The following is a 24,673-nucleotide window of genomic DNA, read 5'->3' on the forward strand; positions in this document are numbered from 1 at the left end:
CACAAACTGAGCTGAGTTTGAAGACAGGATTAAGGGGGAAGGCAGTAGTTGGCATGGCAGTTTTGGGTATGTGCTTCCCACAGATGTGAAACCACAGAAGACAATACTAAAGGCCCTTAAAACTATGTCACTGAAACCTCAAGTTAATAAAAAAATTCTGTCTTCAAGGGCTGTAACAGAAGGGAACAACTTTAAAGCTGGCACATGTTCTGTTTTATGACAAGGACAACTCCATTGTTTAAAATCCCACTAAGCTAGAAACTCTATGCATCAATTCAGCTCCACCCAGAACACAAGAGTTATTTAATACTACAGTTTCAGAAGCTATGTTATAGCTTGTAACATTCAGCTGTGGACTGCAAAATTATATATAGTGACTAAGGTAGAAAATAAATAGCTAATTAAGAAAAATGGTCCTTTATTAACAAAATTTTACATTTTGCTTAGCCAAGTTTCCCTCCATGATTTTATTAAATCCAACAAGATTTGGATATATAAAAACCAACAAGATTAAACCCTAGTTTGCTGAAGACAGCATAAAGATTTCTTTTCCTGAAGAATCTTCCAAGGGAAGTTTTACAACTTGGGAATTCTTTGAAAGTTCTGATTTTTTTTTTTACTTTACCTGAATAACCACAGCAAAACACTGACTAATACTGAGAACCATGAAAATTATCCTTCCATGGTAAATATGAATTTGTATGAGCTATTAAAGAAGAAAGTGACTTAACAGATCAAAAGATTAAATTTCCTACACCTCTTTGTACCCCTCCTAACTATCAAGCTGCCAGCAGACAGTACATGGTGTATACCACTGAAATCTGTGCTTTAGGCTAATAGTCTGTTGGCATTCTGGATACTGGTTTGAACATATCCAGCTTCTGCCTGGAAAATTCATCCACACTGTCTCCTGTCACTAGCAGGAGAAAAAAATAGCTAAGCAATGAGATAGCTAGAGAATACAGTGTCAGTCTGATTACTGTCACAGTTCTCAAAATTTCCCAATTTTCAAAACCATGCAAAAATATCAACATGCTTTTTTTAATACAAAAAATCTTTATTCAAATACCAAACTAAATATTATCAACTGAACTCGCTTAATTTTCTTCTAAAATGCTGGCATAAAAACACTGGAAAACCACAGAAATGCAAAATTTTACTTACTTGAGAAAATGCAAATTATAACCAAATAAATTATAACATAGTACAATGAGCTGTGCACCTGAAATTCAATATTTATAAAGCTAGTGGATCTGTGAAAACAGAGGATTAGAATCCTCTAACATGAATATGCTTTGAGGATAAAAACAAAGTGGAGATTAATTTCTTCTCCCTCTTCACAAGGATCTAGCATGTTTGCCTTCTGCATTTCAGAGCTTAGCATAGCTTTGCAGCTGTACAAATAATTTTTTTCTGTTCTCTTAGCAGGCATTCCAGATTTCTTATTTGTTCTGTATTATTATGCCAGGTAACAGCAGGGATAATGATGCTCCACCTTTGACCATGAAAGGAAGAAAGTGTAATTCACTTACCTGGGAAAATAGGAAGGACAGCCAAGAGTAATTAAATGCAACCAATCAGGTCTAATTAAAGGAGATGAACCAAACTGGAATGTACTCTTTTATACTCTTTTACCATCAAGTTTAGATGAACAGCTACACAAAAAATAAATAAAGCCTACTCCTGTGAGGTTTATCAACCAGCATTTCATCTAACACTCTTCAATATGATATGAATGAAGAAGAGGACTGCTCTAAGGTCTCAGAGTCATAAGTCTGTAATTCCATTTTAAGTATATGATAAAAGGACTAAGTAATCACCAGAAACCTATTGCAAACTTATGCTTTATTTTTACTTAATTATGTCAACACATCGGAGTCAAAACTAAAAGCTCCACTGTAAGAAGTAAAATGGCCTTTCCTGAGAAGATCACAATTCAAATAGATGAGATGGAAAAAGACTGAGATAAAGGAAGATAATCTCTACTTGATAATATGAAAATGAAGCACACTTCAAGATCACAAGGAAATAAATTAACTAAAAACTGAAACTAAATTTCTTGAACTACCCCTTCTTTGTGATGTTTTTACATTTCAGGTTTATTAGCCACATTAGGAGACAGCAGCTCCCAGAAAATTGTCATAAAAAAAGGGATGCAAGTGAAAATACTCTAATTTCCTACAGAATCACACCAAGGCAGCAATTCACTGAAGACAGAGCTCGAAGAAAAGAACTCAAAGTCTGTATTAACCAATCCCTTCTCCCAGTATTTTATGTGTTACTGCTCCAGATCTACTTACTATCTGACATTCAAATGAACAGATAAGGTAGCTGAAGCTAAAAAAAGAGTAATTTATCCCAGGATATATGTAGAGTTTTTTAACAAAAGCATAAGCGAGCATACAAATCCTCATTCTGTAAGAACCTCGACATCCAAAAAGCACTGTAATAAGGTTTGCATGTATCTTGTAGCTATAAAATTAAGCCCAGTAATGTAGTTTTTATATTCACTGCAGAGAGTTTTTCAGCGTGCATGACACACTGCATGTCACTTCAGCAGAAAATGCATTCTGTGTTGAAGTAATCTAGGTACAATTCAAAGATATGGAACAACCCAAAAAACAGCTCCTAAAGAGATATAAATTAATATCTTATAATTTTATGACAGTCATTTTCATGACAGCCTTGTTTATTTCACCCTTTATTCACTGAAATGACCTTAATTTGAAAATCAAGACAAAGTGTAAAATGTTCTTTTCTCCAGTGGTCAGGAAATTCTACCTAATAGATACAGAAGGTTAGTGAGCATCACATGCAACAACTAATTTTTCCTCTCAGATTATTGCTGATAATTGCACTGCTCCAAACAGCAAGGAGTATAGAACTCTATTTCATACAAAGTGATTAATAATTGTCATATCACTTGTTAACTAATGATAACTGAAAATTTGATTTTTTTCCACAACTTCTTAAAATTTAATAAAGAACAGCAACCTTTCTCCTAGTACTTGAATGTCTATAATCAAGAACTTTTGCAAAGCTGTTTTTCTTTTGTTTAGCCATCTGACAGATACAGTTGGACATTTAAAGGCATAATCATTTGACCACATTGGAAAAACTACAGCAAAAAGTTTCTGTATCATCATAGCCATGCTGGAAAACACGAAACAGAACAGTGTCAACACTCATGCTGCTTTCCTTGCAGTTCATTTCCAGTCTTTTCAAACAAACACATTGCTTTCTTGTAGGATTGTAATACCATGTACTAGGCAGAAGCTGGTAACATTTGGAACGACAGAGAACTTCTGCTTAATACAAATGCCAAAATGAATAAAGAAAAAAAATAATGGGCATGTTCCTGGAAAAAGCTGTAAGGCTTTTCAATTTTTTAATAAAAAAAAATTGCATACCAGAAAATGTTAATGAGCTGAAGGTCCCCTGAGTTCACTTTTACACATTCTGTGCTATTTTGATGCCCCTGCCAAAGAAAACTGTTCTCACTCAGAACTGAAGATATTTTTTTTCAATGTCATAGCAGAATCTGAAATCTAAAAGTATCTTATTCGTCGTGCTACTTTACTCACTTCCTTTAAACCACTCAGAGTTATCAAACTAGAAGCAGAGAAGACAAAATGATCACAAGTCACACAGAATTCAACAATACCTTTAACTTCTTCATAAATGCTATCATCTGTTGCGTCACTGTTCACTTGTCCAACATCATCATATTCCTCTTCCTCCTCCTCAGGAATAGCATTAGATCCCGTATCTATGCAACAGCAGTTTAAAAAGTTAACATCTAGTGGAAAAGAATGCCTAAGCATAAATTTACGCAAAATGAAAACAATTTTTCTATGACCTGCTCCTTCCAGTACATTCTGCTTATTTTTTTTTACACTGTTCAAGGGGTAAGAAAGGGTTTATATGAAGGAGCTTATATAAGGGAGAGCTTTCAAGCTAGATAGTATTCTGGGAGAAAAGCAAAAATCTTGAAGAAAGAGAAAAGTCATATAAAAGCTGTAATACAATTGAAAATTAGGACTTGCTACTCAAAGCTTGGACATGTGGGAATCCTACAGGTACTAACATGACAGATGAGTAAATGGACAGAACGATTGTCACTAAGCAGTATTGGCAATAAAGGCAACTGCTCTACTGGCTGGCTTACCTTGAATTACAAATTTGACTTGCTGTACCCATTCCTCTGCTTCTTTGGGAGTGGCAGCTGTAAACTATTAAATGCTTATTAATAACTACTAGCAGTAATGTCAAAAACACAACTACAATTTCATTAGCAATAAAAAAGAGGGAATGTAACATTCCCGTCACTTCCTCCAGAAACCATTAGCAATTCTTTTCATGTCTTCTGGTACTTTTCTTGCAAGGATGCTTCTTATAATGTACAGCTAATTTTGACAAATTTACGTAATTGAAGGAGAGGATGATGGATTTGAAACTCTGATCAGCAGCTGGCAGCTGTGCAGAAAAAAGCTGCTTCTCTTCATCAATGTCAAAGCCAGAACTGATGAACAAAATTTGCCCTTGACAATTAGAAGACACCCATGAATTTCTTTAGACTGCTGGGTACAGTTTTCTTAAAAATGTTCTTGTCAGACTCCAACACACTACCTGACAGCTTAATTAACTGGCTTTCAACCGCAATCTCAGATATTTAAAACTTATTAAACTTACATTCCATATTGATGTCTGGCTGATAGATCTCTGAATTGCACAGCTGATATGTGCCTTTTTGTAGGTTTTCCTTGAAAAGCCATGACCAATACAATATGTATTTAACACTGATACATATTTTAACTTTTTTTTACTATTTAATTCATCCAAGAAATCACACAGACACACTATACAATAGATATTAAAATGCTAATATTGAAATGACCAATAGATAAAGATGATAGATTTCCTTGCTCTTGACCAAAAAGATAATATTTGAACATGTACATGCATATGTTTAATCAGATTTTTTTTCCTAATATATGAATATACAATATATGCAAGCAAGGGCTTCCTCTTTTCATTAAGATATCAGTGACAGTTGTTTCACTGAAATGCTAATTCAGTAACTGGAATTGTAACAGCTTTGTCAATTAAATTTCAAGTCAACATAAAAAAGTCCAACCTGATAAATGCGCTTATCTGGAGCAGAGATTTCAAAACAACAATCTTTCTTCGCATCCTTCCGAAGGCTATTATTCATTCTGATGGTGTAGCCCTCTAAGGCAAATTCACCTTTCTGTTGTTTGTCTGTTGGAGATAAAAAACAAAGTTAGAGCTTCATTTACAACAGTGAATGTAAGTGGCTCAGCAGGTTATCGTTTATTCAGATTTTGTTTTCTATTTCATGAATTTTACAAAGAACACGTAGCAAAATGATTAAGTGATGCTTCTGGAGATAAGGCTTTATTTTAAGGGAAGATGTACCCAAAAGTACATTTTTTCTGTAGGATGCTTAAGGAATTCCACAGGGGGATGTTTGCAGATGGTGGTCTTATTTAGTAAGAAGTGCGTGTTATGACACTTGTATCTAGGGAAAGCCAAGAACTGGAACTTGCAAGACACGTTTCCTATAAATCAGTGTCTCTTTCAGGTTCAGTAAACCAATGGGAAAACCTGTCTAGCTCAGAACTTGCTGAGCTCCCTCCTAAACTAACCACTTCACTCAAAAAATAAACTTCAAGCTTCTTTTTAAGCAATTGGAAAAGCTGCTTTTCACATTCTCCCACCCACTCCCAGATGTGCCTTCTTTCAACATGGCAAAAATACAGAATGAATTTTGTTATAAATTCAGGTGTGTGCATCTGTGTTCATTCCAAAAGCCATTCTCTCAAAACAGCAAATGTTTAATTAGCTAATAAAAGTACTGAGCCCTACCACAGTTTATTAGGTACAGCCATGTGGTTGTTTTAAAGACAATATTCTACTTTTCAAAGGTTCTGGTTTATAAAAGTATCACTTACAGCAGATCTGACTTTAAATACACTGCATGTTGTGCAAGCGGCACCTGTGCACTCCTTTCGAGCCCTTCAAACCAAATTCTACAGCAGATTTTATGTGCTCTGGCATATTTTGGCAAATATTAAAAACAAACCAAAAATGTAAAAGTAATTAAGTTTTGCAATTCCTGCAGATCACAGTGCAGCATTCAAGTGAAGACTGGCATCGTATTTCACATTTTGCACAGGCAAACAAAGAACAAAGTGCAGTTGCATATTTTAAAAATGTCATTTGGTGTCGGGCTTTTTTTACACAGAAGAGAAAAGCATTAATTAACAATAAGCACTAGGCACAGCAGCAAAACTACTTTAAGTATTGCTGAATAGAACTTAGGTGCAAATTGAGCATCCATTGCTTATGCTTGTCAACAAAAGGAGAAAATTTCTACAGTAGATAAAATAGGAAAACTATTGTTTTCAACAAATTTTTGTCATATTTCTGGGAATTTAATAGGAAAGAAAATCTGTTTCCACTCCTGAGAGGGTAAAAATTGGCGAACAAAGCAATGTGAACATACGTGGACATGAGGGCATTCATCAGTCAAATATTCTTTTTAATAATCTTATGTGCACATCAACACATATTCTCTGTCCTTCCCACCTTTTTATGAACTCTCACCCAGGGCAAGCAAATACCTAATAACACAATCATATGAGAAAATCTGGGGCACCATTCTATTTTCACTTCTAGTCCCTTCCCCCACAGTAAGTTTTATTTTGTCTTAAATAAGTACTAATAATATAGTACTAGTATTTTCTATTTGCTCAATCCTCCACCTCTATTTCAAACAGCACACACATGCAAAATTCATGAAATCACACCAAGGTAGATATTAGAAATAATAACTTGCAATAGGTTAACTAGGTTCCTTTTAATGAAATCCATTTCTGCCTAGGACTGTTATTGTTCCCTCCCTTGTGACCTCAGGGAGAAGATGAAGTGAAACACATTAATTTCTCACTCTCCCATGCTGGAGGTTTATCAAAACCCTAGAAGATAGGAGCACGCAGGCAGAATAAACAAATACCAGGTTCAAAAGGTAAAAACATTTTGTCAAGATAAAAATGAGGCAAGTATTCAAATTTACTCTCTTGGATTATTTCTGAGACTGCTTCTCTGTGACATGGATGATCCCTTTTATGGTAATACACTTTTACAGAGCTAATCTCGAATGATCTCTGCACTGTACTCGTTCTTTCAAAGAGCATTGCAGTTAAACCACAAAGATGCTGTACTTTGGAAGAGGATGGTGCATGACATCCATATTCCATTTGATTGTTTTTCTGTTTATACGGTTTTTGTCTTATCTCTCTGAACCCACTATTTTAGTGCTAATGAAAATTACCTGTATACACCACCAAATATTTATATACATCCATCCTTTGCTATTACAGTCTTTCAATGGCCATTATAGCAATAGACTAGACTTAGCATTGCTGCTTTTACTTCCAATTGTCTTATCAGTAGCCTCTGAATAAAGTCCAGTGTGGTGCAAATGAAGAAATTCTAAGACAACGAGGTACTTCACAGCCCTGACTCAGAACCTGTTATAGTTGAAAGACTCTATGAATTCACACTCCCTGCGGCAGCAAGCCAGAGATAAGACCCAGTACGTCCTGAGAAATGGCTCCAGAAATACAGAATGGCAGAACACAGGTCAACTATAGCTCAGTTGCCTGCTCTGGTGGTGACAAACAGTGGAGGTCTAAAAATGCCATTTGCTCTTGCAGAATACACCTTTTCAGTTAGGACTGGAGACCAGCTGAAAAGGATCAGACCACCCCTTGATCACCACGGGGCAAACCATGACCCACAGCAGCTGCTTGGCCAGGCAGAGCAGTCAGGTGCAGGCTTGAAGGCAGAGCCATCCTGGCATCATCAGACTCAACAATCACCTCGACTTCATTGCTTGGCACAGGCTTGCAGCTAAACGGGTTTGGACTGACCTGGGCTTCTGGTTCCAAGATGCTTTGTGGAATAAGGGCCACAGCGACTCCTGTGAACTTTCACATCACCAGTTAAATTGTTTGTATCAGAAATATTTTCTAGAGACTGTGCTTTAGGGAGAATTAAACAGTTTCTGATATTAAAACGTTTTGAAGACTTAAAGATTTTACTTGGAGAATTAAAATTAGATACTGGTAGTTTTTACAGCAGGAGTCAACAGTGGCTTCAAGAGGCACATTTACATTACAGATGTTTAATTTTCATTTTGAATCCCCAAATCAGAACCAGTGTTTTGCTTAGGCAGGAATACAACAACATATTGAGGAAGAACTAGGGAGATATATGCTGATAGAACACACTTCTCTGAAGCACAATAACATTTTTGTTGTGTGTTATTTTATCAAGAAAAAATTGGTGTTCCAATTCAACCACATAAAACCCTTAAGTTGCCCCAGAAAAACATAAAACAGAAATGTAAAAAGTGTAATATCAGTCTTGTAAAAATAAAAAGGACTGTGAACATCATCAAGCATAACTTGTTCGACAATGAAGCCAAATCTCATTTCAGCATAAGCTGTCCTTTGCTCTCATCTGCTCAACCTCCTCTCTCCCCTGTTTCCTATGTCAGGCGCAGAACAGAAAAATAAATCTGGGTCTGTGTAGATCATTTTGCAACAGGAATTTAAAATCATTATTTAAAAGTAGTATAGCAGAGGGGAGAGTCAGGCACTAAGTATTGGGGAAAAAAAAAACCACAGAATTTTAAATTAACTAAATATGGGGGCTATATTTAACATAGAGAAAATTCAGATCTGAAAAAATTTTGAAAGGCTTTAAACATTTCTCTCACATATAAACTTCATTCATCCTAAAAAGAGTTAAACTTTGTTAACAGAAACAGGGCCAATATTCTATTGGGTAAAGAGAGTCTCAAGGGAAGCAGAGAAAAAGCGTTTTGAAGTAACCTTGCGTAACTAAGTCCATGGGAACATTTAAAACAAAGAAGGGTAAACCTTCAATGAGATCTTGAAATTACTGGGTTGTAAATTTGAGGCCTAAGGCGATGTGCTCATATTATTAGCACATGTAAAAAGAATTAGTGCCCTCTGAAGAACAGAGAGGACTGGGATAGTAGAAAGGAAAGAAGTTACAGAGAAAGACATAAGGAACCAAGGCAAACAGAAATATTTCAGAGAGTGATAAAGTATTTATAGAGAATATTAGAATCTATACTTCATCTTGAAATTAGGAGCCTTTAAGATTTTACAGTTTACATGGTTTCATGCTAAATGTAGTTTCGCATACTTTTCCATGTGCAGGATGTCTGCTATCAAAAAATAGCTCAGTGTAAGTATCTCCAAAATGGTAATTCCTTTCCCAGCTTTTGAACAAATGCATGCACAGAAGTTCTTCCGTTTAAGACAGCAGATCTGAAATGTAATCAACTTTTTTTTCTTCTTCTTTTTTCCTTTAATCTAGTCCTCTGAGAAACTGAAATTGTAAAATAATTAAGAAATGGAAGAAGTGATTTAGGGGACTGAATTGTTTACATTCTGTTTGCTTATATCCAGTAGTTATTCTTTAAATAACACATTATTAACAACAAGTGTGAGCCTTGAGGTCTGAATTTAACAGCCTCACAGCAGAAGACCCAGTACATATCAGACAGATGCCTTTCATTGCCATCACACTGCTACAATGAAGTCCTGTTGAGCATGCACAATTCCCTTCTCTGCCCAAATAGAAGTAGTTCACCACTGGCCTGGTCATCACTATCTTATTATTCAGAGAAATCCAAAACTATCATGTCCATGTTAAAACTAAAGGAATTGAAAAATAAAAAATAAACTCAGACTTTTCTAAAAGCCTCTGAATTATACCCCTCTTTAATATCATATTACTGGCAGGCAAGCAGATACCATTTTCAAGTTATAAAAATGAAAATAAATTTTTAGTGCCCATTAGCAGAGGAAAAATTACCATAATGTTATCAATTACTGTCTTGCTAAACATTTAGCTGATCTCTCCAGTTTGCTGAGACAGAAGGGCATATAACATTGTGGCCTAGTGAGAAAGAAGTAATGAAGCCATTAATTCAATCATTTATAAAGCAACAAATTAACTTTCCTTATTCACAGGCACTTTGAGGTCTGAAAGGTTATCCATACCATCTCAGTGTCTGAGGACACAGGAACAGCCAGAGATCATATAGAAAAATGACAGGGAACCAGGGTACTCAATTCAGGGTGCAACTGCATGGAAGAAAAGAAAAGAGAGGACTATAAAAGATTTATGGAAGGAAATACGATGAAAAGGAGCACCAGGCAAGTTTCTCAAAATCCCACCCAGCTCTGACATTTGAACACAGCCCTCTGCAATGCTGTGGGCCACGTGCTGGCAACTGATACTGCAGCACAGGCATAAATACACACGTGCATCCCACAACACCTATTTCTGACATGTGACTAGCTCAAACCTTTAAGCCTTGTTTCTCCATCTACTCCATTTATTGGTGATCAAGAGAAAAAATGCAGGTGATTCACTTAGACCAGTCTATATGGCTGGAAAAATTACATTGTTTCACTACCCAATGCTATGCCAAATGGAGGAGAAAACTGAAGAGAAAACAGTGAAACAAGAAATACACTGGCCTGAAGGCATCACAACCGTTGAAGAGATGCTTGGAGTTGTTTAGGTGAACACACACACAAACACACGGCCATTTACTGTATTTCACAGGCTTTATACTGCACTATATACTTCTGGACTAGGCCTTACTTTTTCATCATTCAGCTTAGAGTAAATGATTCTGAAACTCTTCCTTACACATTTGTGAGCTTTATGCACTTCACACTTCTTGCTTTCCCAATCCAAAAAGGAGAGAAGTTTAGTCAGAAGAATTAAAACTGCTTTGGAAACAACAAATCTACACTACTAATAAAAAGGCATTCTATAGTCTCATGTTAACTACTCAGCTACATTTCCACTGATACTTAAGCATGAAAAAATCAAACTTTGGTCAACAAAAGACTCATCACTGCAGACACAAAATAGCTTTCACAGTTTATTCACCTATGATCTGGTTTTAAAACCAGACACAATTCAAAACAAGCCAAGATGAAGGCAGAAATCCCTGCTGCCTCTCGGCATTACATCCCCCAGCACAGAGGCACTAGCAGCTCATCATCCATCTAAAGCGACGCAGGCAGCAGGAGTGAGTACGTGTGGAATCCTCGTCACTTTGAAACCAGGTTCACAATTTGCACAAAGCCACCACACACACACTTTAGTGCTGTTCTACAATGGGTATGAACACACTCTGAATTTCCACATGGTCCAAGTTATCTGGTACAGCATTAAGGGTCGTACTAAAAGAAGGATGCCCCCAGCACAACAGCACGCTACAGCAGGTACCACTGCTGGCCACAACAGTGGGAGTGAAAACAGTTGCAGTGAGTAAATGCCAGAGCTGCTCAGGATTGCCTCATCACACACCTCATCCATGCTGACACTGTGCAGCTGAACAGCGTGATGAACTGCAGCATGTACCCCCACAACCATTAAGGTGACAGCTCACTTTTGACAGCATGCTAGCCTGCCGTGGCTGGTGTCCAGTTTCTGCTCAATGGCAGTGAGTTGCTTCTGCACTGCAACAGGCACTTTTATATAGGATCACAGGCCTGAAGACAGTACCTCTGATCAGTCTAGAAAAACTTTTTTTATTCAAAGACAAGTTCAGTAGTGACTTGGTCATCCCATATTACAAGATCAAGTCACGACACCAAGATTAACTAATTTTTCTGCAGTACAAGCACCAATCCAATGGAGGTAGGGCAGAAATTCATGCATCTGATTGTTTGCTTCCTCCATTAATTACATGAATTACTGCCTGGAGTCCAACTATGCCATGCTCTCTATGACTACATGAAAGGAGGTTGTAATGAGGTAGGGGTGAGTCTCTTCTTCCAAGCAACAAGAGATAATACAAGAAGAAATATCCTCAAGTTGCACCAGGGAAGGTTTAGATTGGGTATTAGGCAATTTTTTTTCCCTGAAAGAGTTGTCACGTATTGGAACAGGCTGCGCAGGGAAGTGGTGGAGCCACCATCCCTGGAGGTATTTATTACACATGCAAATGTGGCACTTAGGACAGGGTTTAGTGGTGGGCCTGGCAATGCTGCATTAATGGTTGGACTCTGATCTTAGAGGTCTTTTCCAACCTAAATGATTCTGTGATTCAATACGGTTCCAATGGACCACGTGCCCCTCCCACATCATTAGGTTATGGACAGGAGGACCTTCCCCAAACAATCTTCAGCCTGCAAAAGCTCTAAATGCATTAGCCAAAAAAAAAGGTCTCTATAGATCTATAAATGAAAGAGATCCCAGTCAATTCCTAACGTGACACCAGCCTCCTGAGTGCTAGGGAATGTATTTCTATGCATCTTAACTTTGAATACAGGTATTAAAAATTGCAACACAGACTTGATAATCAGGTTGTTGCAAAAGAAGAAAAAAAAAGACAAAGACCAAGTGGGCAGCATGCCTGCCTTAATACAAAGATGACATGCTAGAAAGCATAAGTAATCATTAGCACAGCCATACAGAAAAGAATGTTAAAAAAAAATCAAGCCTTTTTTTTCCTAAAAAAAAGCAGGCAAAAATACAAAGATTTTATAATCAACAACAATCTTTATGAACTAGCAATTATCTTCTGAAAAAATAATAGCTATTTTTAAATGACTAGGCAATGTGTAACTATATATATAAGTAAACAGCATGTAATCATTTTCCAGAGAAATAATCAATCAGTACTGACAAATCCAATCAGAATCATGCCACATCTCAAAATTTTTAAACAAAGATTTTTCATGTTTGTGAAGCCTGATCAACCTGTAAATCCCAAGAAAAGAGTATAGAAGAAAAAGCAACATTTAGCAGATATGCTAGCAAAACTGAAAAGAGGACATGATGGGAAACTAGCAAAATGAAAACTGGACTGACAATTTGACTCTTTATTTCTTATGGTTTTAAAGAGAGGACAAGCTTAAATGATTCAGTATACCAAGGAATGAAACAAACTGGAGCAAATCATATTAGTCTTTGACTAAAAAAGGCCGACATAATAACTACCTACAGTTATCTCATAAATAAAAGGACAAACAAAAAGACAAAAAAATTAAATGCAAAGTTTGCCCTAGAATTTTTTTGGGGGAGGTGGGGGGGGGGCGGTGTTGGAAGACATTATTTTACTTTAAAATTTACTCAGATATAATCATGCATCATTTTGTTTACCCTTGAACATCAAATGTACATGGCACAGTATTTAAATATGTTTTATTTGACTGTGAATTTCAAAAATTCAAAGTAATATTACAACATTTATGCCAGATTCTTTCCAATCTGGCCATTTAAATTTGAAAGTCACCTTCAGAAGTTTGCTTTAGTTTCCATTGCCGACTTCAGTTAAATACATTATTTCTAGCTTTTCCAGAGCATAAACTATTTTAAAAGAAATAAAGAACTCTACTGTGCAGCTTTTAGATTAATATTTTCCTGGATAGAACCATCTCTAAGGAACTTGGAAGGTATAATTACTAGAGGATGTTTTCAAATTAACATCCTATTTGGAGAGAAAGAACATTTTCTATCTAGTAAAAGAGTTGAATACCAGCACACTACCAAACTGAACAGCCAGCTGTTATTAGCAAACAAATTAGCTTTAAAAGAAACTTAAATTTCTTTCTCCTCAGTTTCCCTGCTTTAGAAAACACTGACAAGTTCTGATGAATATTTACACAGTTTAAAAATTCACAGCACTGTCCAATTTTTTTTAAAAGAAAAGAACTTTCTTTGAAAAGCTTCATTCCATTTCTTAAAATTACCTTTTCTTTGCAGTTTCCAACTCCAACAAATCTTTCATATCCTTTTATACATTAAAATATAGTTGCTTTCATAATTGTTATAAGTACCTTTGTCACTTCCGTAGTAATAGAAGACTGTCTTGCTGATAGCACACCAACGCTTCTGCCATTCAAAGCCAAGAAAACTGTGGTCTGAAATTAATACAACATGTGTTATGTTGGTTTATGCCATTATTGAACAAAAATGTGTTACTTCTTTTCAAGGGTGAGGTAAGAGGGAGGAGGAGCTAGGAAAAGACACTAAGGAAAGGAAACTAAGGAAATGCATGGCACTGAGAAGAAAATTAGAAATAAAAATTGGTGGTAAGAAAACAAATAAGAATTTTAAATCACATAAAGAGGGAAGTCATGTGTAACATTAAATATAAGGAAATAATGAACAACTTCCTAAATATTTCCTAGAGTTATCGCAGCATTAAGTGGGTATTAAAGTGACAATATAAGATTTATTGAATCAAGGTAAATATTGACTGAACCAAAGCTGAGATCAATATTTGCCCTCTTGAAGGAAAATAAATCTTGATGCTCACTGAAACATGAAGTCAACATATGGTACTTCTACATACGTTCCAAATGTTTTCTTCAAAAATATCTGAAAGTTTCTGAATTGTGGCCGAGTGGACTTTCACAGCATGACTTTGTTAGTAAATAAATTGGATTTTCTTTCAATACTATAGAAGCAATTATGTGCTATGCTTCTTTTGCATAATAATGCTGCAACATTTCAGCTTCTTCTCATTTTATTTATCACTCCTGTATAAAGTTGTTCATGTGTGTAACATCAAATACAGACATATAGACAGACTTCCCAGACATTAAATATGCCCTAGCTTTCACAAAGATAGCTAGACTTACCTTTTCTACGTTTTTCCAGGTATCCAGACTTCAGAACAAACTGAAGATCCTGAGCTGCAACAGGAGGAAATGGATTGCCTGAAAGAAAAAGAAATTCTGTAAAGCACTGCTTTTCAAGAAAACTGCTATAGAAGCATTAATAAAATTATGGATTTTACTCTCAATATGCCAGAGCCACTGAAAAAAATTCTACTCACTATTATGCCAGATTATTTTAAGTAAATGAAACATCTTCCTATCAATGTCAGAGCTGTTGCTGTTTTCCTCATCACTTGAGTAAGGAAAAATATAGCTGTGTAACAGGCCTTGCAAGTCTCAGAAGAAAAAGTATGTAATGAAATATAATACAGCAACTGTTTCAAACATATCCTGTAAAGCAAGCTGGATAATGAAAGCACTAAGTTTTCAAATGTGCAAATAGGAGAAACCCAATCAAGAATCTCAGTTGAACACAATTAAATCAGAAATGTGGTTTTCCATACCAGCTTCACACCAAAATACCTTGAAACAACATGCAAGGGGAAGACCCTCGATTACACATCTAAAAAAAAGAAACCAGATGAAGAGACAATAAAAGGTGCTGCCTGTTGCTGACAGATTTTGCCTAATTTGCAATATATGACACAAAACTACTGCCTATAGGATCTATAGGTGATAATGGATAAACCAGACATTGTACAGATATCTACAAAACTGTTGACCTACAGACACTAATTTTAGACACCTTGTACCTATGTCTGCATTGGCAACATGGTGAGTGTAGCTCACTGCATTTTTTCCTTTTTCTCAACTGCTAATTCATAGATGTGCAAGACTAACCAGCCAACCCAGCCTCATCTTAAAATACAACTTCAAATGTTAAAAATTGTGTCTTCCATCTCTCAACCTTTTCCTCCTAAAACAACAGAAAGATGATTTAAACAGAACTCCTAGTATTAAGAACAAGAATATGTTAGATGTGTATAATATTTAATATTAATATAAATATCATACTGCTTACCCCAAGCAAAAAAGCAGAACAAAAGGTACTCCTGCGCTGCTGGGTTCTTTAAGTAAGCAACACAGTGAAGTTCCTACTACTTATTATCATCAAATATTCATAAGAGTCGCAGTAGGTAAGTGGCAAGTTTACAAGGCAGCCATTATTCATCAGAATATATGTAATCTCATTATGTTCTATCAATATACACATACAGAAAAGGACTGATATTAGCAGACAAATTCTGTGCTAAAAACACCACTTTAAATTATATAGTTTGAGTGAAAGATCAATGGTCTGACCTTGAACCAAGCACTGTCTCTGAAAGATGATGTCAATTTCCTGGGTTTTTAGGTTGTTCCTTAAAATTGATTTTTTTTTTTTTAATTCAGTGTTCACAAATGAGTTGTTTTATGGTTGTTTTATTTAAATACAGTTATGACACGAAAAAGACAAGAAAGAGATAGGAACATGCAGAGAATGCTGATTTTTAAAGCATGAAAATACTCAAAATGAGAAGACATTCTTTAAATAATACAACCAGCTCTTTAGACTGCAAAATATTTTGTTTTACACCAGAAGACAGTAGATAAAATTTTACTTACATTGATATTTCCCACTTCATTTTTAAAATTAATATTACTTTTTAAAGATTAGGAGTATACTAATTTCTATTTTAGCTTCTATGGAATTCTAACTATTGTGTTAAAAATACAAAAGCAGAATCAACATGCATTTTAAAGTGATACAGCTGTCCTCCCTTTGCTTGGTAATATGCAATCATAGCCCAACATTAAATGGGAATTAAACACAAGGACACTTGATGGCTGGTATGTGATATGTTTAACAGTTACTTTAAAAGGTGATGTCATGATGGTATTATGAATGGGGGAGGTGAAGAGTTTTTTACAAATATTTTGTACAAATATTTTTGCAATTATGGATCGTGTGCTGCTTTATATTGGTCATTGGGAGGCATCAGTGTGCAACACTTACAACTCTACCTCATCCAGTAGGGCTCATCTTAGAACAGTGCAGCCCCACAGATGAGGAAGACATAAAACCTAAGTAAACATACAAACAAAAGCAGCCATTTCAACTGCCATTTAGATCTAAGTTTACCCAATATTGTTTGTATCAGTTTGGGCTTTCATGAGGAAGCTTGGCCAGTGATCATTTAGTGAACAGTGAAACCAAATGGGACAACACAGTCCCAGAGAATCACATACTCTGGGGACTCCCCAGTGTTGTTATTCTGTCATCTGAACTGACTTGTGTCATAGAATCAAAATTCCACTCTCAATTTTGCTACTTCTGCTGAGACAAGTCAGGATAAATTTGGTGATGGTATTTTCTGTAACTACATTTATTTTGAACAGGGCACTGAAAGCTTTTCCTTGAAAATGAAAAGAACATGCATGGAAAAAGAGTGTTTCACTGTCTGCTGCCGCTGCAGAAAGAAGTCCTCCTCCCACCCTTAACCTGTAGGGAAGTCATGTCTTTTTCTATTCCTCAAAGTAACTGAGGCAGTAACTCCAAAAAACTAACTGCAGCTGGTCAGCCCCACTGCCACTCACAATCTGTAAGTAGCTGAAGCAGAAACAGATCATATGTATGTTATTATCCTTCTGTCAGAGAAGCCTGGGAACCAAAAAATATGATGGAACTTTAGTCGAAGGGCAGTAGAAACAGACCCAATTGTAATATCCCACGACACATACAGCTGTACAAGAAAGAAAGAGCATAAATCTGGTTAAATTCCTTCTTTCATTGCCCTGTACCTTCAGAAGGAAGAGGAGGGAGAATAAGTAGTACGAAAAGCATAAAGGAAAGAGAAAGAACCACCTCCTCCCAGATTCTCATGAACCACAGGTGTTGTGCATATGTGGCAGGAAGAAGGCACAAACATGGATTACCATTGTCCCAGTACTACAACAAAAACAACATGGGGAAGAAAGAGGAGAGAATCAGTGACATTTTCCTTACAGTTACTGCCGAGATTCTGCATGGGAAACTTCTAAGTTGTATTATCTTTCTTCCATTTTTTTTTATTTCTTTACTATCTTGTCCATCTCTCAAACAGGATTTAGAGTGAACTGCAACTGCTAGATGTGGAAATCCCAGCAAAAAGTGTGGAATTAACATAGCAAGTTGGTTTTTGCAGTTGCTTTCAATCAGAATATTGCTTCCACATTAATTTGAAATACATCAGGCTTGGCACAAATCTCATAAAAAAGTACCACTAAAGCAGCATTATAGTATATTTACTATACTTTGTTACAGCAAAGCAGCATTTGCTTACATTATACCAGCAGCTGAGATCAGAGATTAGCTGACTGCAGCATGAGACTTTGAATAAGACAGCCCAGTCTATAAAGAATCTAAGACAGAGGAATCCTGCCAAGAAAGAAGGCATTACTATGTATTTTAAGTAAAGAACCATAAAGCAAATTAAGCCACATGCTTCTAATCACATACTCCTTTAGAGCTCAGAATTTCCCATGTTATACTCCCATGCATACCCCAGGATGTCCTCACAACAAGGAGAATCTTCTCCTTCCCTCATGCAGGTGAAATGGCCTGAATTCCAGTTATCTGTAATTTCACTGGAGACTGTCCACTGTAAAAAATTAAATATGGAGATGCAAGAAGCTGGTATCCTGGGGATGCAGATAGCACCTACTGGTACTGCCTTTCTTGGGTGTCTCAATGCCTGCTCATGAGAAACTTATGGTCAAGCCCACTACAAGATCAGAGCAAAACTTCTCTCTCAAAATGAGACCACCAGAGATCACCATGCCTTCCTAGCATTGTATGCTCTGTTTCCAGATATCATTAAATGATTTAGAAATAAAGATGTTAAAAGGATCACAATTTCCCCTGGCTTCTCCTTTGGTACGCTGTGGTTTTTTAAGCCAATTTTGAACATCCAAGAGAAAAGTGGCATTGTGAGTAGGAAATGCTCTCTGGCTTGCAGCTGTGTGGGTTTATACGTACAGAAAGGCACAATGATTGCTTCTGTTTACTCTTCCAGACCTAATTTCTGTATCATTGTCCTGACAGTGGTGGGCAAGCACAGAGTTGAGGATATAAAAAGGTCTCATTTCCATTCCAGAGTTTCTACCTTACAAATAATGTCTTGAACCTTATTCTTTTGATGTGAAGACTAGTTCAAAATGACCCAATATTTAGGGAGATAATAATCTTGCATATCCAATACATGGTATAAAATAAGGGAGGTCCATCTGCTTAAACTTACAGGTTTTCCTTCATTCTTGACCACCCACTCACAAAAGAATCTCCCACAACAATTTCTCTTCCTAGCTCTTCACTACTGGTGGGAATTACTCCAATGTACTCCAAAATAAAATCTGCAAGTTATGCTCCACATGAATATTTTCAGACTGGTGTGTACAAAAGCCATCAAAGACCAGATCAAAATATTTATGAGGCCTAAACCTTCATCTTAGAGAAAAGTAAATTATATGTATAATGCACTGGGCTCTTCCTCTTGGTTCTAGGCACTCTTGTGCCAAGTGAGCAGCTGGCAGTTATTATAATACTATTGCTGCCAGGCTGAAAATTCCTCCAGTGAAAAGAAAGTGAAATGCTCTCACTCAAGCATAAAGCCAGCTTTACCAGTCATGCTTTGACTTCAGAAAAACATTAATGCTATTAACATAGGTGTATTAATGTATAGGTTCCACTGCACAACTCCCACAAACACAGAATATCTTGTGATTTAGAAAGATCACAAAACCACAGCTTATGGCACGACTATAATTTTTGCAACTTGGTAATCAAACAGGCAAAAGCCTGAATGATTTAATTTTTCACCTTACTGCAACAGTGAATTTGGTCCATTACATAAAAACAAGTTTCATCAGTGTCACTTCACAGCATGAAATTCAATCCTTGTGCTTGGAATTTTGATTTTTTGGAGGACCTAAAGATGTAAAAAATTCATCCTGTGTACAAAATAAATAACACAAAACCAGACTGTATTATTCTGCACTGTTTACCAATAGGATTTTTTTTTACTTCTGCAATGTGGGCTAAGGGATACATAAAGCAAGAAATAATCAGAGGTCAATGCATTCTAAAGAGGTGCTTAGCATGCTTATGGGAAGTTAAACAGGCAAAGTGGAGATAAGTGTAATTCAGTAACAGTTAAGTGGTTGATTACAGTTTGCTTTCCTAGTAGAGGACCAGAGCTTTAACCATAATAATGGTAAAGTCATCTTGCTTAAATTCACTGTTCTTCATCCCTTGTAAAAGAAAACTGAGAGGAAAAAAATACATTAGTTTGATTATATGGAGAAAACAGTGATCACTATTTCTTTACACTCTTCTAAACAAAAAAAAAAATACAATCATCATTAATGAGACAATTGTTAAAAATTATTTTTCCAGCTTCCTTTTTTTTGCACTGAAGACCCTCAATGTCATCTGAGTACTTACTGAGGGTGCACTTGATGCCCTCATCCAAATCATTGATAAAAATATGAGACAGAACTGGTCCCAGTACCAACACAACTGGATGTAACTCTATTCACCACCACTCTCTGAGCCCAGCCAGCCAGCCAGTATTTTCTGAAGAGTTCACTGGTACATGCCATAGGCTGCCAGTGGCTCCAGAATGTGTAGGAGACAGTAACAAAGGTTTTACTGAAGTCTAAGGAGAAAACATCCACAGCCTTTCCCTCATTCCCTAGATGGGTTCCTGGTCATAAAAGGAGATCAGGTTGGTCAAGCAGGACCTGCCTTTCCCAGACCCCTGCAGGCTGGGCCTGATCCCCTGGTTGTCATGTGTGTGCAGCATGATGGCCCTCAAGATGATCTGTTCCATAACTATCCTTGGCACTGAGGTCAGGCTGACAGGCCTGTAGTTCTCAGGATCCTCCTTCCAGCCCTTCTTGTGAACCTGTGTCACACTGGCCAACCTTCAGCCACCTGGGACCTCCCCAGTGAGCCAGGACTGATGAAAACTGATGCAGTGACTAGGTGAGCTCTTCTGCCAGCTCTCTCAGTACCCTCGGATGAATTCATCCAGTCCCATGGACTTGTGAATGTCTAAGTGGCACAGCAAGTCACTAACTACTTCCTCCTGGATTTCAGGGGTATCTTCTGCTCCCTGTCCCTCTCTACCAGCTCAGAGGGCTGGTTGGCCTAAGGATGTTTGGTCTTTCTGTTGAAGACTGAGGCACAGAAGGCATAAAGTAGCCCAATGTTTTCCTCATCCTTGATAACAACATTCACCCTCTGAACTTAATAAAGGATGGAGATTCTCCTTGGCCTTCTTTTTGTTGTTAACATATTTATAAAAACACTTTTTATTATCTTTTACAGTAGTGGACAAATTAAGTTCTTCCCTTTCTAATTTTCTCCCTACATGACTTAACAACATACTTGTACTCTTCCTGAGTTGTCTGCCTCTTCTTTCGGAAGTCATAAACTCTTTTTTCCCAGAGTTCCAGCAAAAGCTGCCTGATCAGCCAAGCTGGTCCTCTTCCCCACCAGCTCATCTTTTGGCACAAAGGGACAGCCTGCTCCGACAGGAAATGCAGAAAATAAGTTATTTTGTCCTCTAGAACAGGGCTTTTATGCTATGTCTCAGGCTGCAATACAAAATTGGCAGAGATAGTCTGAAAATATTTGTGTTAAAGTTGAGCAAAGAAAGTAATGTTTTTAGCAACACAAAAAAGTAATTTTATCTTATTTCCCTCCCTCCTACCCCCCTTCTCACACACTTCTTCCCAAATTCTTCATATCTCTGAGTTTCATTTTGATCTAGAAATACAGCATTTACCCATTTTTAATAGCTACTACAGAAGGATTCAATTATCTTTGAATCTGTACATAGCAATACACTGGAGTCACATCTGTTGCACAAGCACTGTGAATCTGGGCTAAAGAGGAGGTGGTTTATTTTCGTAGCATATCCTCTCCCTACATTTATTTTTTCTTCTTATTAAAGAGAAGATTAATGCATACTGCATTTGAAAAAAAGATCCCATTTCTTAGAGGCTTCTAATTAAAGAAAAGTTATCAGTAAGAAGATCTCATCAGTTTCATTAACTGTCTTGAACACTTTCACAAAGACAATTTCTGCATTTTGCAAGTGTAGAAACCTGGTAGCTCTGAATTAGTTTACCATGCAAGAATCAAAAGATAAATGTTAAAGAAAACACATTTCATTCCTGGAATAAATGCAATGAAAATGTTTAGCTTTTGAAAGATTGGTTCACAAAAAGTGAACCAACTGGTCTTCAAAGTATTTTGGTCTTCAAAGTATTTGTTCCAAAGGCTGCCTAGTCTATGAAGTCTGGAGCCATCCCTAGCATTACCCATTGTGGTCTCTAACAGTTCACAATAATTTTCACAGAATAACTTGCCTTCATATATTCCTCTATGAAGAACCAGCACTGCATTTTAATAAAGAATACTTAAAGCACTGTCATCTGTTTCTAGTTTTAATTCTTTCTAATTTGGGATATGAAGTTTGGACTACGAACATTAATACCACACCCTCAGAGGCTTAAACACTGAGTATTTCTTATGGACTCCACCCTTCGAAGGACAGTGGTACAAACCCTTCTCTTCTCTCCCCTTCCTTCCTGTTAGCAGAGGAGAAGGCAGTGAGCCAGGCAGCCTAAAAACCACTGCAACAGATTCTTTACAAAAACTAAATCTCGTTCTTTGAAGAAGTTAGCGTTAGAATTCTTTTAGTCATTTCTATTTAGCCCCTAAACTGTGTGGTTATTTTAAATTTTACAAACCTTACATTCATGGCTTTTTGATCCACACATTTTCTGAGTGAAGCTTCTGTAGTAGTTGAAGTGTTTCATTTGACAAAAAAAAATTCTTTTTTTCATTTAACAAATTACAGGAGTCAGCCAGTTTGACTCCATCCATTAGGCTCCACAGCCAAATGGAATTATCCTGGATCACATACTCTCCATCCAAACTCAACTCTGAATTTGTAAGCTAATATTGTCCTGGATTTGTGCATTCTTTTGATGATTTTTGAACTGCTTCTAAAACACCCACTGATACATTTTGCATAGCATCTTAATGTATAGAGGAGTTCATGGTTTTCACCCCTTGATCCAGATTTAACTTTCACACAGGTATTTATTAAAATTTCACAAATTACACCCATGGCACATGGAGGGGCGGGGGGTGGGGCGTGTTGGAGGTGTGTCTGTGATTTTAAAAAGTGATGTTTTCTAATGGTGTAACCAGGCATTATCCTACAGGCTTAGAAAAGGGGCCACTGAACACTTCACCAAAGCAGCCTTCCCAGTTTTGCTGTTTCTCAAAGATTCTGAGGCAAGAAGAAAGAAAGATACAGCAGCAAAGAAATGGTCTCTTGTACAAGGTCTCCCACTCACATCACTGTAATGCAAGGCATACAAAAATGCTGTAAGGCATACAAAAGTTTTGTTCAAAGAATCACTAAGGTTTACTCAATCATTTCAGCACAAGACAGGTTTCAGTCATCCAGAAGCCTGAATTACCAGAAAATTACCAGCTAACAGAAAAGTGCATCAGTGGTAGAGATTGGCAATTCAAATCTGCCAGTGCAACAGCTTCAAATTTTGTTATGAGAAATAAAGTAGGCAGGAAAACACAGAGATAAAAACAATGCCCTTGCTTTGCAGACAGAACTAAGTCAAAACAGACCATCATGGATCAATTAGAGGCACTGGGAATTCTCATGAAATTATGCAGGCCAGCTGAAATTTCCCAGCGTTGTCTCACAGACAAGCACACACATCCAATTTTGATTAGAAACCCTAAGTAAAGACTCAGAATATCTATATGATAGCTTGAACCACAGAAGGTGCTGTTAGCTAATCAGAGAAAATTAAAAGGCCAGGAATAAAGAGTCTACAGCTGGAGTATGACCAGCATGATGTCAAAATTGTGCATGGATAGCATCTTTAACCATATCATGATTCCTGTATTCCCAGATGGCTACCAGGAAATAAGTCCCACAGGCTTATCAAACAAGTTAAAAGCTATCATTGAATACCTCCAGGTGAAAAATACAATTTTCAGCTTAACATCTAAAACACCTGGGAGAGTTAATACTACAATTGTTCTCTGCAATTTACAACTATTTTTAGATAGCCACCCACACATAAGAATCCCTTGGAAATACCCACATATCTCAGTACCTTAAGAAAAACTTGAGGCAATCAGAAGTAGAAGTTCCCCATTACTTTTTATTTTGTCATAATGTTTTTAATTAGTACTTTGGAAGGGCCTAAAATTCCATCGACAGGCAACCGGCCCTTTTATTTCAGTAAATAAGCCTACACTGAGATCAAGCAATGACAAATATTTTACTGGATACAAAAATGATTTAATATGTTTTGGCAGAAAAACTGCCAAATGTCATTTATTGCAAAGCTAAACAATGAACTTTTAAATTGTATTTCAAAATTAGTAATACATGTTCTTTGACTTTCAATGTCCTAGTAATCCAAGTATTTATTACTCAACAATATTTTGACAGATCTTGTAAAGCTCACTACAGTGTGAACTCTGTGAACTCTCATCCAAATTTTGGCAATACCATGCAAGTTAGATCTTCCATGAATCACACGTTCATAAAACAAAAAGCATATAAATTTCCTTCCTCTTAATTTAATAATTTCCCCAAAATTTTGCCCTGTCTCTTCTCCTGAGTAAGTTCTAGCGTGCATACATCTGTTTCTAAATTGTTTTGTTTCTAGAAGCTAGTTTAAGCCCCCTTTAAAAAGTCTTAATGAAAAAAAAAGGAAAGAAAAATACGTGAAAAAAACAGAACAGTACAGTTAGAGAAGTGCCAAATTTAGCTGAAGAGAAAAATCTTCCTACGTGAATTTCAATCTGTGAGAGGGATATTTTAGCAGGGGAACCTTTTAACTGCTGCTCTGATCAGAAGCATAACACACCATAAATACAA

At 36.7% G+C, this 24,673-nt stretch overlaps 1 protein-coding gene across 3 annotated transcripts in view; it reads right to left on the reverse strand.

Moving 5' to 3' along the window:
- SKAP2 (src kinase associated phosphoprotein 2) overlaps positions 1–24,673 on the reverse strand; it is a 119,487-nt gene that overhangs the window by 34,188 nt on the left and 60,626 nt on the right. For all 3 annotated transcript variants that reach the window (XM_064704522.1, XM_064704521.1, XM_064704523.1), the window contains 5 exons: positions 14,739–14,816; positions 13,932–14,015; positions 5,138–5,262; positions 4,169–4,232; positions 3,665–3,769 (listed from right to left, as the gene is read on the reverse strand). In XM_064704522.1, coding sequence (XP_064560592.1) covers positions 3,665–3,769; positions 4,169–4,232; positions 5,138–5,262; positions 13,932–14,015; positions 14,739–14,816 — 456 coding nt within the window. The remainder of the gene's footprint in view (positions 1–3,664; positions 3,770–4,168; positions 4,233–5,137; positions 5,263–13,931; positions 14,016–14,738; positions 14,817–24,673) is intronic.

The sequence above is a fragment of the Zonotrichia leucophrys genome, chromosome 2 (assembly GCF_028769735.1).
Source record: "Zonotrichia leucophrys gambelii isolate GWCS_2022_RI chromosome 2, RI_Zleu_2.0, whole genome shotgun sequence".
Taxonomy (NCBI): domain Eukaryota; kingdom Metazoa; phylum Chordata; class Aves; order Passeriformes; family Passerellidae; genus Zonotrichia; species Zonotrichia leucophrys.